The sequence below is a fragment of the Colius striatus genome, chromosome 17, assembly GCF_028858725.1.
Source record: "Colius striatus isolate bColStr4 chromosome 17, bColStr4.1.hap1, whole genome shotgun sequence".
NCBI lineage: Eukaryota > Metazoa > Chordata > Aves > Coliiformes > Coliidae > Colius > Colius striatus.
The window spans coordinates 6,364,686-6,379,076 of record NC_084775.1 but is presented as its reverse complement, the minus strand read 5'-3'; the positions used below and the strand labels follow the sequence as shown (position 1 = coordinate 6,379,076).

Here is a 14,391-nt window from a genome sequence, read left to right as displayed (position 1 = left end):
CATCTGCTACTTACTTTGAACAATCTTCCAAAGGCAATGCCTTCCCCATGAGAAGAGTGTGGCTGGCTAATGAAACCCTGCCCAGCTGCCCCCTGCACCCACAGAGCCACTACCAGGCATTCTGGTTGGATTTGAGTCTAAAAATCCCCAAGCAGACTTTAGAGACAGATGGCACAGAACCCCCATGGCTCAGGAGCGGTGTTGTCCAGCACAGTCTTCACCCTACATTATCCAGGGAGAGAGGTGCCTTTCAGTCTCTGCTCTGTACATACCTGTGTGCAATTGCTTCCTGGAGGAGGTGCATACGGTCCCAGTATGTTTCTGGTTCAAAGCCTGAAACAAACAAAAAGGCCAGTTACCTGTTAAAGCCACTTTATTTCCTTCTTTTTCAAGATTTCAGTTTTCCTCAGAAGACCTCTGTACACTTTGCTTTTTCTAGCAATTTAAGTCACATTTTTCTCCCATCAGTTGTCCCTTGAATGGCATCTTATTAGAGACATGTCTTGGACACTCCAGGAGCAGATTCATCCCTGAATTTCGCTTTTGTGTCTCTTGAGATGAAGGACAAGAACGTAATGTTGTGTGTGGGAGGAAGCAAGGAAGGAGAGTGGGCTGCTGTGTCTCACTGGAAGGCTCTGAACGTGGGGCTATGGTGACTTCACAGCGTATCATCACTGACTATTTTATACTTGGACACCAGGTCAAAGGTTAATGTAAGTGAAGAAAAAATAACCTTTAGTATTTTAAAACAGAGCTTTTTGCTAATTGTACCCTCTCTGCATGGGAAGAGAGTTCTCTGATCTTCAAGGTTCCAGTCTTACAACAACAGCATCACTTGGAAGGGCAGGGTCACATTGCAGAAAAGGAGACTGCAGTTTCTAGCTCTTAATCTCATGTGCAAACACTCTCACCGTGAATGTAACCATGGTAACAAAAAAGAGAGCCCAGTCTCACCAAGGGGGAGAACAAACAAACACAGGATACAAACACAGAGCAGCTGTGGCCAGGGTCTACCAGCAAACCAGACTCCCAGTGTAACGCCATGGCGAGGAGAGTAACTAGGTGACATGGGCTGTATAAGGGCATGCAACATTATGGCAACAAAGACCACCCAGGAGACAACCTTTCCTGTGCCTTGGTACTTTTTGCTGCCAACTTCATACCCTTCACAGTGTGCAGATCAGCCTCCCCACACAGCTTCCTCAGCACTGCCTTGAGGGGGCTGCGAAAGCGGGGAACGGGCCCTCCATCCAGCCAGGGCATCTCAGGTAAATATGTCAGCTACATGCCCCAAGGGACCTGCCTGCAGAAAAGCATACCAAGGGGGAAAACAAAGAGGGCTTCTTACCATCAAACAAATGCTCACTGCCCTCCTTCAATAAGCAGCTGACATTGAGTGGGATGAACAACTGAGCTCGAAGTGGGTCTCCATATAAGTAACTGGGCAAAGCAAATGGGCCTTCCAGGACTGGGACGAGCAGGAACCCACAGGATGTGGCTTTCCGATGCCAACCCTGAACCTGAGAAAAGATTCAAACAATGAGTCACACAACATATGTCAAACTGAAGAAGGGCACTTCTGTGCACAAGAGTAGCTCATTCCCTGAGAACAGATCAGGCACGCTCAATTCTCCCCAGGCTCAGCTTGCTTTGCATGGCAAGCAACAAGCATCCTTGTAAGCAAAGCAGCACAAGCACAAGACATCAAGCTTTCTTTTTTTAAGTGCCACATCAATCAGAAAGCACTTTAACACAGGGCATTTTTCAGGAACTGATTGAGCCTGCTTATCATCAGTGGCTAAGCACTTCTGCTTTACTGGAACACTGCAATGATTTCAAATAAAAAGCAAAACCAACCACCAAGTGCTCTCTGGCTGGGTGGGGCAAAACCTAGTGTTAAATGATTTGAGTTTTACACAAGCTACAAAAGGGAAAATAAAAAACTCAAAACATTAAGAAGTGACACAAACCATTTGCATTTTCAATTCAAAATGTTTTCAAGCGAGTTTAAAAAAACCAAGCTATGAAGCATTGTTGAACAGTAAGAACATGTTGCCTGGAAAAGCCCTGTCATGAAAGCAGTTCCACTGAGATATATGGTTTTCAGGCTTAGGGACAGAAGGAATGTAACATGAAATAAGATTATTTTCTAAAAACCCAGCTCAGAGCTCAGGGTTTGCCTAAGGGAGACTTAAATTTATCACCTTGACCTGTACTGATCTCTGCATAGTGTGCAGTAAAAGCACAATACTACCCTGCAGACAGGAGGACTACAGATAGCATGATAAATGATGACCAGATGCAGGGATGCTAACAACCACCAGTAAAACTACCCATGGGAATAAGGGCAGATCCAACTCACAGTCTCTCTCCTACTTCCCAAGCCATGTCCCCCGCCGTCGGGCATTGCTGCAGCCACCCAGAACACAGCAGGCACACACACACACTCTTACCATCTCAAAAAGAACAGCTGCAGTCACTGCCATCCAGTGTAACTTGATTTCAAAGGCAGCATTCAGCGAGAAGTTGCCATGGTAATAACAACTGCACCACTCCAGACGGTCTGTGCGGTTATTCACATCCACGTCGAGCGTCACCGTCCGCTGCTCGGGCACCGTGGCAGCTACGCAGCCAAGGAACAGGGGCATATTTAACAGAGGCATTAAAGGGAGGGTGGCAGACAGGACGACAAGAACAGAAGAAACAAGACAAGCAACTTGAAATTAATTTGTCCTGCTACTCCTCCCCAAATATCTTCGGGCTAGCAGAGTAGTCCCAGAGTGCTGCTCACCCAGGTCACAAAAGGCAAACCCCTGACATATCACTCAAATCGGGGGCCCATGCCACGGAATTGCCTCCCCAGGCAGTCAAAAGACATCTCAGCTGCAATAAAACACAGAACCAAGAGTTGAGCAGCTAATCAGTAAGTGACTGGTGCCATAACTAAATATGGCCAGACAACATCAGCTCCTTCAGGCCCAAGACATCCCAAATTGGTTTCAGTATTTCTATCTGCCCTCACTAGAACTCACAACAGGGCGCAGTGACACAGGGCACGAGCATTCCAGGACTTTCCACAGCTAAAGGAGATGAGAAATTACATTTCTTGTTTCTTCAACCCACATCAACACCCCACATTAGTGCATTGCTAAAACTGCACATCCAACACTTTTGATGAAAGCACGAGGAGTCAGGCAGGACTCATGCAGCAGCATCCCCATCACTGCAACACCTCCCACGGCTTTGCAGTCAGTGCTGGAAGAGACCCGAGTCCAGCGCCCGCTGTGCCCCAGGGCCCCACTCCCGCCGAAAGGCACATCTCAGCTATCAGGTGAGAGAAGGAGAAGCACAGAAGGTGGCTGGTGACCCGGCTGGTATCATGCAGCAGACTGTAAGGCCAGGGATAAAACCTGGATCTCCTGACTTGGAGACCAAAGTCCTGCTACGAAGCACATTCTCCCTTTCAACTTTTCTTTTGGCAAATACATAGTTTAACGTTTCTATAATGTACAAAAACTGACACAAAACAAAGGGCTGAAATACTACTATTGAAAAACCTTTGCCCTTTTTTCAACTGCATGCATGAGGGATGGGTATTGTTATTTCCTGCTTAAGTAGAGCAAGATGTGCAACCTTTATGTGGTCAGCTTTTAAACGATCGTGTAATTCAATGGCTTAATGGCCTTTAAAAATAATGGTTGAAATTCCTCCTCATGGTAGATGGAAACTTTCCACCTTCTGCTGCAAGTTAGCTGGAGACACTTTTCAAGGTTATAGGAAAATCTTTTATATTGCTATTCCTGCAGCTTAGGAACAGAGGGGGAAAAAAGAGAAAAGCCAATAACAATGGAAGAACATCAATCAGTTTTGTTTTGTAAATGAGTCTCATTTTTGTCTTTGGAAAATGTATCATCTGCAATTTCTGAGGTGTGGTCTGATGCTGTCAGACAGACCAACATATTTTTCTTGTTCCTTTTCAGTGCAGTATCACTGTGAATTCCATGCCTGCAGCTGGAAGGTTATGGTGCCAGTTTTGTAACCAAGTATGTCGGGAAACAACGTCCCAATAGCTGTGAAGCGAAAGCGGCTCAGTCAGGCTGATGCTGGTCATGAGTTACAAGGGGAAAGGTAACACCCCAGTGCAGTGTGCCCCAACTAGCACGCTGCTAGTGAAGAATGAGCTCCCTGCTCCCCTAGCCTGCTCCTTTTTCCAGCCAATGCAGACTCCCCATTAGTGCTGGAGCTCCTCTCGCCGCCTCGCCTGCAGCTGTAATTCACAGGTACAGCAACAGGACACAGCCCAACTGGGTGAGCTAACGCAAAGGACCTTCAGAACTGATGAGAAACATCCACGTGGCTGAACACAGACGCTTCAGATTAAAAGCACCTTCATTTGAATAAACTCTGGCTTCTGTAGGTCTGATTTTATGAGGACTCACCTGCTTCCCAATTGTCTTGTACCAGTAAGTATTTACCTGCTGATTGACTAACTCGGAGAGGAGCAGGCAGGTTATTCTCCAGCCACAGACTACACTACATACATGACTACAGTTGCTAGTGCATGCATTGCTATAAATCAAAAGGGACAAGATTAGGTATATCACAGGTCAGACTTCCACTGGGAAGGGAAAGGGGACAATCACTGGGCAAGTGACAGGGGAATTGGAAGGGATAAAGATTTGAGAGATACATGGAGCTTGTTCCAGAGCTCCTAATGCTTGCATGCAATTTCACGTCACAGCCTGACATTTAGGGAAGGTGGGGAGGGGAAGAAGTAAAAACCACAACCAAATCAAAGCCAAGAGAGGAACAAATGAAGTCACGTGGACCAGAGGTCATCTGGGTTTAGTGAAGATCCTTGCCTCAGATGAACTGATAACAGAGTTTTTTGTAATACTGTTTAGAAGAGGGACAGCACAGAAACATCAGTTAAACCAGTTTCTTTGTAAGAAACACATTCTACACTCGAATTCTCTCCAAGAAACTATTATTCCTGGAATAATCAGACTGCATGTGAGCAATCTGGACGCATTTGTCATTCACCCAAGGACCACAAATTAGTTAAATAGTGGAATGGACATAATTCCAAGTGAAATTTAAAAGATGAGCTACAAAGGTGTGCAGCTGTATCACATGTTGAGTGAATACACTCTTCCCTGGCTGGCATTAAAGAAAAAGCAAGAGGGCCAGTAAAGCACCCTTCTTTCTTTGCCTGCTTCCCCAGGTGCAAGTTTACTGAGCCTCAGTCTTCTGATAGCTCACAAAAGAGGGCAGACATAGAAAAGTGAAGTGGCCTTCTTGGGCTAAATCATAAGAAATTAAAGCAGGAATAGGATCTGGCCCAAGCACCTCCAGCCTTCCCAGTACTTTCATGCAGCCTACGTTCAGGCTTCAGCTTTGGCCAATCATTGAGCTAACGAGGCTGGACAGCAGCCAAGGCAACAGATTGATCGTGTGACAGGGAAAAATATCCTGCATATGTTGGCTTCAGGGAATTAGTTCAGACTTCCTATCCTTAACACTTTCCCATTTCTGATGCTGTTCCTCTTCAAACAAGGCTTTCAGAAATACGCAAGGATTACTGTAACTTCAGGTTTAAGAGATACAATGGCAGTGCTAAGTCACTTCTCATCAGAACATCAAACATACAAAACAGGAGAATAACACATTTTTCTTTTTATCCTCAATGGACAGGCCTGTAAAAGATGCATCTAAATAAATCTGAAGTTGCAGTTTCATAGCAATGATCTTTCTTGTAATTTTAAACAGGGAAAGAGGAACAGAAGCAAGTGACTCAGGCTGGCCTGGAAATGCAACAAAAAGCTGACAAAGCAACACGATCGCTCATGCAGCCAGTATGTTTCACAAGCTGTCAGTGGTAGTCAGTGTTATACTTCACACATTACAGAACTTGGATATAGTATCTTGCCCAGCAGAAGATCTTCCACACGCAAATCCCACTGCTTCCACGCTGCAGAGATCACGTGCAGCTGGGCTTCCCAGGCTTTCCTATAAGAATTCTGGCCATACATGGCTCAGATGAGCTGAGAAGCCTTCAGCACACAGCAGAAAGCTATCGTGTGGATTTCACAGTGGCTTTTGCCATTAAGAAACAATGAGACATGTCATTTTAAGTACAGCTTGTTTGCTCTGTTGTTTTCACAACTTATCCCTCCATGCTCACCACAGGCTGTGAAGAGTCACTACAGATTCACAAGGAGACAAAGTCGGTATTTTCCTCTTTCAATTCTAGAGGATGGCATGAGGGGAGATTCAGAAATAAACATTTAAAGAATACTTTTTACTGTGTTTCAGTACTCAGAAGTAAAACCTGCCTGCTCAGCCAGTGAAACACACCTCCAGCGTACGAGAACAAGTCCACATGCAAGACAGATGTAAGGCCAGCATGAAATTTGCAGCGTTATTGCTGGTCCACGTGAGATCATGCCCTTGGCTGGCTGCTCTTCCCCTTACAAACAATCCCCTTGAACTTCCCCAGCTGTCACCTGTGCTGTGCATCTACCTAATAGTGCAGCTGCCTGGCTCCGTCCTCCGAAACTGCGGCTAAAGGAACTGTGCCTACTTGCATAGGAGGCTGGGCGGCTGGGCAGCCAGGGCAGGAAGAACGCGGGGATCTCCGAGTGCAGGAGCTCTTCTGCCACAAATGCCACCTCAAACCATTTCCTCTGGAAGGCAGAGAAGTCATCCATGGCAGCTGTGTGCCACATGGCAGGCTGCTGCATGCCCACTGCACAGAAAGCAAGGAGAGGACACATCTCAGTTAGAAACGACTGCTCAAGGTCAAGAAAGAGATGTAGTTCTTTCTGGAGAAGAGGAAGGAACAAGAATCAGGTTATGTTGGCTGCAATTCCTCTTTTTCTTTACTTTGGAACTGAAAATGAATTTCTTTGACTCTAGAGCAGTGCTTTTGGTTGCTCCCAAAATGTCTTTCTGCTGTAGGACCCACAAGACTCAAGTAGAGCAAGTGACCGTGCAAAAGGATCAAGAGGAAAGGCTGGCAATGACACAATGCTGACCTCGGTCTGCTTCTTTGTCCACAACAATCTTGTAAAAATAAAAGCCATAAATAAAGGTTCGTAAAGCTTCTCCAGATGCATGGACAATGAGCTGCTCTTCTAGCATTTTCTGAACAAAAAAAAAGAGAACAGAGGAACACAAACAGAAAGTCACTCTTGCAGTTACATAAAAAGGTTACTAGAGAACATTAGGAAACCATTTTCTTTTGTCTTGACATCTTTTTGTCCCGATGTAGTGCCTAATAAGAATATCAGCAGTGGTATCTCTTGATATTCAGTAAATGTAGCAAGTCCTTATCTCTCAGAGAAATTGCATTTGAACTCTGCAGACGTCTGCCTTTTCCCCTTCCCCTGCTCTGGTTGTACAGATGGATTTATAGCAAGGTAAGAGGTTGGAAACATTCTAAGTTCTCTATTAATTGATATGGGATCTCAGCAGAGGAATGAACTCATAACATTTTCAACCTTCTGCCCCAGACACACTGTGATAGAGAAGAAAAAAAATGGACCAAGACCAGCAGCCACCTGCACAAAGCGTGTGGGGTTCAGCACCCAGAGCAGGGAGGTCACATCCTGCTTTTATTACCACTTCATTAACGCATCATCAGGAGAGAAATCACTGTAGTGCCTCATAACCCTCACACAAGGAGAGTTCTTGGTAGCTACCAGCTAACTGGAAGTTAGAACTGTCACCATATATACATACTAGTGTCTTCCACTTACATTATTACTGAAGAACACATTGCTCTTTTGTGATAGTGCCATCATTACCTCATATGCTGTTGAGCAGTGTTTTCAGTATCTATCAGTAAGAGGATTTCAATAAGAAACAGAAATGATTGCTATGCTTCCCTCTATATCCCTCCTTCCTCCAGAGCCAGGTACTGCTGCCCACCCAGGACCCTTGGCAGCTCCTCTACCTGCATGATGTCGATGGCCATGGCCTGGGTTTGCACACCCTCCACATTATTCACCAGCCAGTGCACCACTTCTGCACTGATGAAACAGTACGGAGAGAGACCCTTCTGTTCAGAGAGCAGCTGGATCCCTGTGCTGAACCACAGCAAAGAACACATGTTAACAGGGACTGATTGAGAGTTCTTGAAGTTACAAAGACAAAAGTCACTGCTGGGGGAAAAAAATATGGGATAAAGACATGGGACAAGAAATACACAATGGCCCCAGAGTGACACTTCATTAGCTTCTGATAACAAGAGCTGACACTAACTGCTTTTTAGTGTCTTACTGAGAATTTCTGCTTTGGCAGGATTCTGGGACTCTAATAATTGAAGTCTCTGCAGCAATACCCATACCTCAATTTCTATCAATTTTCTTTTTGGAGAGATTGGAACTGAGTAACAAAAAAGAAAGCTTAAAGCTCTTCCACAGCTGACATGGGTCTCTCCTCTGAGTGACTCCACACCTCACGTCCTCTTACCAAATATCTAGACAGATGTTCAGCATATTTATATTTAAAACTTACGTGGGGTGTTTCATGGCTTCGAGAATCTCTATCAAGGTGGAGGAGGAAGTCAGAGTGCTTGCTGAACACTGCTGAGAGCTGGCAAGTAAACAGAAGCATGATCAGAAAAATCAAGGAAGCTGCCAGATTTGCTCAGATTTGTACATATTTAAGAAAAATGCTCCCTCCTCCCAACAGTGACCTTGCCACATTTATTGCCTTTTCATCTCAAGAAGGACAACTAAAAGCATCAGCCCTGTATTTTCCCCTGAGGTTGCCAGGTTGTTGCTGTATTGACCCAATGTACAGCCATACTCAGGAGCAACTGAGAGCAACTATTCTGGGGTTTGGGTTTTTTGTGGATTTTTTTTTACTGTAATACACAACTGCAGGAAACAGGTGCTAATATAGTTTATTTTTAATGTTGCTTCCTCCCCAGTCTCATCTCCAGGTTAGAACCTCTTGGATTTCATCAACCCACTTGATCCCATTAGACCTGCAGGGCCCCTCTTTGCTGAAACGGACAGAAGACAGATGTCAAATTCACAGCCTGGTTTTCTGCTAACAGGTTTCAGAAATGGGATTTCTTCATTCTTTTCCATTTCTTGCAGAATGAAGCTCTTTTTGTGGGTGGGGAAATCAGGCCTTGTGTTCATTTAATTCTGGAAATCTGGGTTGCAAGGCTTATTTTACTACCACCCTTTCTGCATGTAGAAATGCTGCAGTAAGGTCTTGTGACAGAAGTCTTCTAGTGCTGACAGACACAGCACATCTTGTTTTCAAGTTCCTGTTTAAATGCCCATTCCTTGACACCAGAAAGGAGAATGCAACTGAATAGAACTGCTGTCTAGCCTTGCTATGCCCTTCTTACCTGCTCTCAGCAGCACTGGCTGGGGCATACCCCTGGTCTGCAGCACTCTGGGAACTCCCCAAGGTCTGCGTGTTGCCCCTGTCAGGTAACTGCCCTGGGTTTATCAATGTGCTGCCATCTGAGGTTGCAGGAACTGACTGGTCTATGGAGACCTGCAATGAATAAACACAGCAACATCTTTATGACATTTATGATGTAACCCATTTCCCATTTTCTCCCCTCCCCATATCATCTTCACCTCAGCTCAAGTTAGTTAACGACAAGCAACACTATCAGGCAAGCACAGGCATATGCAGAAAGGATAAATACAGTCTTCTGTCATCACTACACAGCCACTGACAAACATGAAATTCAGACCCTGGTAAAGATGAGGATCACTGACCCAGAAACAACTATGTTGAGAAAACTGCTGGCAAACCAGCAACACCAGTTCCAACCTGACACCTTCAACCTGAGTGACTATGGACAGAACAGGGCACTTAATTGCCAAGGGAAAGCAGTCAGCAGTCAGAAAAAAACGGTTTCCACTCTGATTCTCAGACAAAAATATGCAAATGCATCACACAGAATGCAAGTTTCATAATGCACAAAATCAGCTCATCTCCCTTCCTTTCTTAGGGTAGTATCAGGAGGCTGGTTGGCACCCACCCACACCTATGTCGCCAAGACAACAGGAACACTTTCCCCCCGCAGGAACACTTGCACCATTCCAACAGTAGACTGAATAGTTCACAAAATTAACATAAAATCAGTTCAGAAAGAACATGAATGCTGAAAGATTCAGCAAAGTACAGTCTGTAATTGCCATCTGTCATTAACACGTATGGTTTAGGAAAGGCTTATTACATAAAAGCTAGAGAGGTGAGGGAGAGGAACACGAACAGCAGAGTAACTCAGTAACTCCAGCTGGCGTAAATACGAGGGCTGATCTGCCATGAGGAACCCACAGCACATGCACAGCTAAAAATCACAAAGTTGGTAGTTTGACTTAGGTCTGATGGTCAGACCAGAGTCCTTTATTTATGCCATATCACACATCCCAAAGGTCTCTCACTCTGCAATGGCAGATGTCCCTTTCTGGTCAGCCAAAAACGGCAGATGCTCCAACGTGGAATCTACAGTCCTCCCAGCAGCAAAATCCACTCTCCCTCCTCAGAGCTCATTCAACCAGCAGCATTTTCTACAGACACACTGTTATTGCTAACTCCTGTTAAGTGTACAAACAATTCGTGTCGCAATGACCCTTTAAAATGAAGATGACACCAATATTTTCAGCCCTCGGCTGTTTAAGAATCCATGGACACAACTTGACTTTGATCTCCTCAGAGACACCTGTCAGTCAAATACCAGAGAAGATATTTGGCTAAGAACAAGATGAGTAAGCTGTTGCCATTTGGTTTAGCAAGACAAGATGGAAAATGAGTGCTTACTGACACATAAAAAGAGAAGCTTTGGTAGTTGACAAGACAGTACTGCAAAGGACAGTTACACAGGGCACATGAACATCCAAAGCACGTCACAGACACTGAATGGTGGAAGGAAACAGTCACAGCCACCACCACCAGCCACTTTGTCCTGCTAATGCTGCACAGTTGCCTCTCAGAGAGGGGATCTAGGAACTAACACAGGTTCCCCCTGTGGCAAGCTCAGGACAATAAATGTTCTCCATAACCTCAGTCTAAAAGGCAGAGATGACGAGACCCCATTGAAAACTAACCTGTGAGTAGAAGGTTGAAGCTGTACGTGGGCTGCGAACAAAATCCATAAAGAAGGCCCCATCCTGAAGACAGCAGAGGAAGCAGGCCCATGAATGGCAACAGCAACAAGGAGTTGAAGAAAAGCAAACACAAGGTTGTGCGAGTATGAAATGACCACAGAGAGAAAGTATAAGGAGAATGTAAATCCCAAACAGACCCAGAACGTCTAATGCAGCAGAAGGCAGTGCATCAGGAGTTACTCACACACATGCCCTTACTTTCTCTCTCTCTGTAACAAGACAGTTCTCTTCCTTAGCACAGATGCTTTTCCAAAGTTTGAAAACCACACTCCTTAGAAGCCAGTTGAAACTACAGCCTTCCCTCCACGCTTCACAGGAGGACTGGGGCTCTACAGTAGGTGGGTTTCCATCCCAAAAGCAAAGCAGAACAGTGAAACGTGTGGAACTGCATGTGTAATGACAAACATCCAAAGAAGGACAGCTTGTTTCCTAGTCTATCAGTCAATCAAATGATAAAGAGGGAGAGGCAAAGAAGCTCTTTTCAGGGAGCACAGTCTTCCTCTCAAATGCAGGTCTGGTATGATGCAAAGGAAAGGGAAAAAATCCCATCACAAAGATCTTTCCAACACTGTGTTTAATACTTCATGCAAAATGAAAGACACACCACCTGGGCTGTGTCCCTCACCTACCTGCACACCCGGGATGAATTCACCCCCAGCTGCTACGTAAAGGTCTGTCAAGATTCTCTTATCACATAAGACAATGCAGTGGAGCTCAGCTCGATTTTAATTCCCTATTCACAATTCTTTATTGTGTTCCCTAGACAAAACAGTTTGTCTAGCCTGCAGTTAAGATGATGCTTACCCTGGTATGTACATATAAAAACATTTTCTGGAAAGAATCAATGCCAGGGTGGCAATTTATGCAGTGCAGAAGCAAAGGCAAGCAGCCATTAAGGGCAAAGACTTCCCAAACAGATTATGCATCAAGCTAACTCACTATGTTAAAATCCCACTGTATTGCCCAGCACCTGGCTGCAGTGACTTGTCAGCTCTGCTCTGAAATAGAGTCAAGGTGGATCCAGGGACTCAGTTTTGTTTTGGAGTAACTCCAGCACTTGATCTCTTGGCTGCTGACAGAGCACACAGCTGTGACACTTTGTCAGTACTTTGGCTGCAGGTCTCCAGACAGCCAACAGACATATCCATGCTAGTGAGCCCCAAAGGGACTGTGCTGTCCTGGAAACAAGAGGCACACGCTTGCTGATGCTCCAAGTGAGCAGAAAGGTTCCTGATAAGGCTACCTGTCTACAGGCACCTTTCCAACAAGCTGAGACATCAATTTGGAGATCCTAATTGCTTCTCTACCAGTCACTATGTGTAAATATTTACAGGAGTGTTTACTACCATGGTGTGAAAGGCTTTCAACTGATAATACACTCTTCCAGATTAGCCCTCCAGCTTTTGAAAGGCAGTTACTTAAAAAATTTACACAGAATCACATTTGCTTATCAGCATTTCCTGGTAGCACAAAGCCTGGTACTTTGTTTCCAAACACTAGTGTGCCATTGCTAAGGAGGTCAATTTTGCCTTTTCCCTCTGCCATACAGAAGAACAGGACACAGTATTTTATGTGGAAGTCTCACCAGTTTTAGTGCTAGAAAGAGACATTTACAATGTCTGTATCTAAAGAGGGAAGTTTGATGAAGCTGATTTTCCAAAATGGTAGAAAAGGAGATTGCAAAGCCTGGATTATGATCTGAAAGTTTGCAAACGTGCCTCAAGTCAGCTTCTGCAGCTACTTCTTCCAAGCCTAGCATGACCTGCTCCAGAATCTCATTTGTGTTTTGGAAACATTCTTATTCTACAGATTGGTGGCTATTACTAAAATGACTGCAGCTACTCTGTCAGTTCAACTAGCAACATCCAGGTCTCCAGAATACCACAATACTTGACCCTGGAGGTGGCAGAAAAAGGTGGATGTCAAAACACTCGATAATAATAGAAAAAGACTGAAAGAGATGGTTGAGCTGACACTGGGGAATGAGCTGACACTGGGGAATATGACTATTTTTTTTCTTTGCAATACTTCAACTGTTGGATCCAAAGACAAACCACACTTAAGTGTTGTATCTTCATTCAATTCCTTGTTACTTCTGATCAACGACCTTCAAGCCAGAATACAGAAAAAGAATCAACTATTTCTGGTTGGCCTGGGAGGAGTTTCTGCTCTGGCAGTTGACAGGAAGGCTGAAGGATAGCACAGTCTTTTAAGCATCTTAAGAGAGTTGCAGGAAGACAGTTTTCTCCAGCCTGGAGTTCAGCCAGTGAAGGAATGACATCTAAATCACTGCTCAGGAACACATCCTCTCCTCTAAGCAGATACAAGTGACTGGAGTTCCTGCTGTTATGAAGGAACAGTCACGGTGTCAAGCCCGATTTTGCTCTTAAAGACAGCCTTCACAGAGATGCAGACAGCACTGTACCACTAAATCTAAACATCAAACTCTGAACTGAAATGAAATGTGCTACTGGAAAAGGAAATTGATTAGTTACAAATACCATTTAAATTAGCAAAACACTCTGAGGTAGCATCCCAGGGACTTCACTTCATTGTTACAGTGTTAAAGCATTGAAGGGTGGTTGGGCCCAACCTCTACTTGTGCCCTTGCACACAAAGGGTATCACTGGTACAGGACCAGTCTCAGCTGGATTAAAGAATAGGATGTGGCATGATATAAGCCATATGCTTAGAGAAATATCTTCTATTATTTGGGAAATTTCTATGTAAAAATAGTAGCTAAAGAAAGACCACAAAGTCTTTACCTTACGAGGGCTGTCCATATAGGTGGGTGTGATAGCAATGCTCCCACTCTCCGAAGGCTGCCCAGAGCTCTTCCCAGAAAGCATTGCTGCCTGCTGCTCCCCCAGTGTCCTAAAACAAAAGGAAGGAATCCAGAGTTTGTTCAAACACACTGTGTCAGCTTCCACCTGAATGCACTGCTGCAGAGGGGTACTATTGTATTTTCAGACACTGAAGCATAGAATCAGTCCAATGTCCTGTAGTCCTTGTCACTCCAAATGAACAACAGTTTTATTATGCACATGTAATACTACCTTATCACTTAAAAAATAGTAAAACTTCTTAAGTATTTAACAGCTACAATGTTTTAAATTGTCTTTACAGCATATCTGGTATTAACTTGAGTTTCTTTGAAGCATTTGTTACCCAGTGTTTACACTGAGACCACTCAATTGGCCTGGCGTACTTGTGCACACTTGTGTCCCAGTTCAACTCTTACATG

General features: G+C 44.6%; 1 protein-coding gene across 12 annotated transcripts in view; it reads right to left on the bottom strand.

The window, feature by feature from the left end:
* The window catches only part of DEPDC5 (DEP domain containing 5, GATOR1 subcomplex subunit), a 42,799-nt gene that overhangs the window by 2,467 nt on the left and 25,941 nt on the right, over positions 1-14,391 (bottom strand). For 4 of the 12 annotated variants that reach the window (XM_062009569.1, XM_062009571.1, XM_062009570.1 and 1 more), the window contains exons 32-41: positions 13,913-14,021; positions 11,088-11,150; positions 9,371-9,522; positions 8,521-8,598; positions 7,958-8,090; positions 7,038-7,146; positions 6,524-6,748; positions 2,454-2,623; positions 1,349-1,520; positions 273-333 (exon numbers count right to left, since the gene is read on the bottom strand). In XM_062009569.1, coding sequence (XP_061865553.1) covers positions 273-333; positions 1,349-1,520; positions 2,454-2,623; positions 6,524-6,748; positions 7,038-7,146; positions 7,958-8,090; positions 8,521-8,598; positions 9,371-9,522; positions 11,088-11,150; positions 13,913-14,021 — 1,272 coding nt within the window. Of the gene's footprint in view, positions 1-272; positions 334-1,348; positions 1,521-2,453; positions 2,884-6,523; positions 6,749-7,037; positions 7,147-7,957; positions 8,091-8,520; positions 8,599-9,370; positions 9,523-11,087; positions 11,151-13,912; positions 14,022-14,391 lie in introns of those variants that run through there. The other 8 variants (XM_062009575.1, XM_062009577.1, XM_062009576.1 and 5 more) reach the window with 5 other exon arrangements.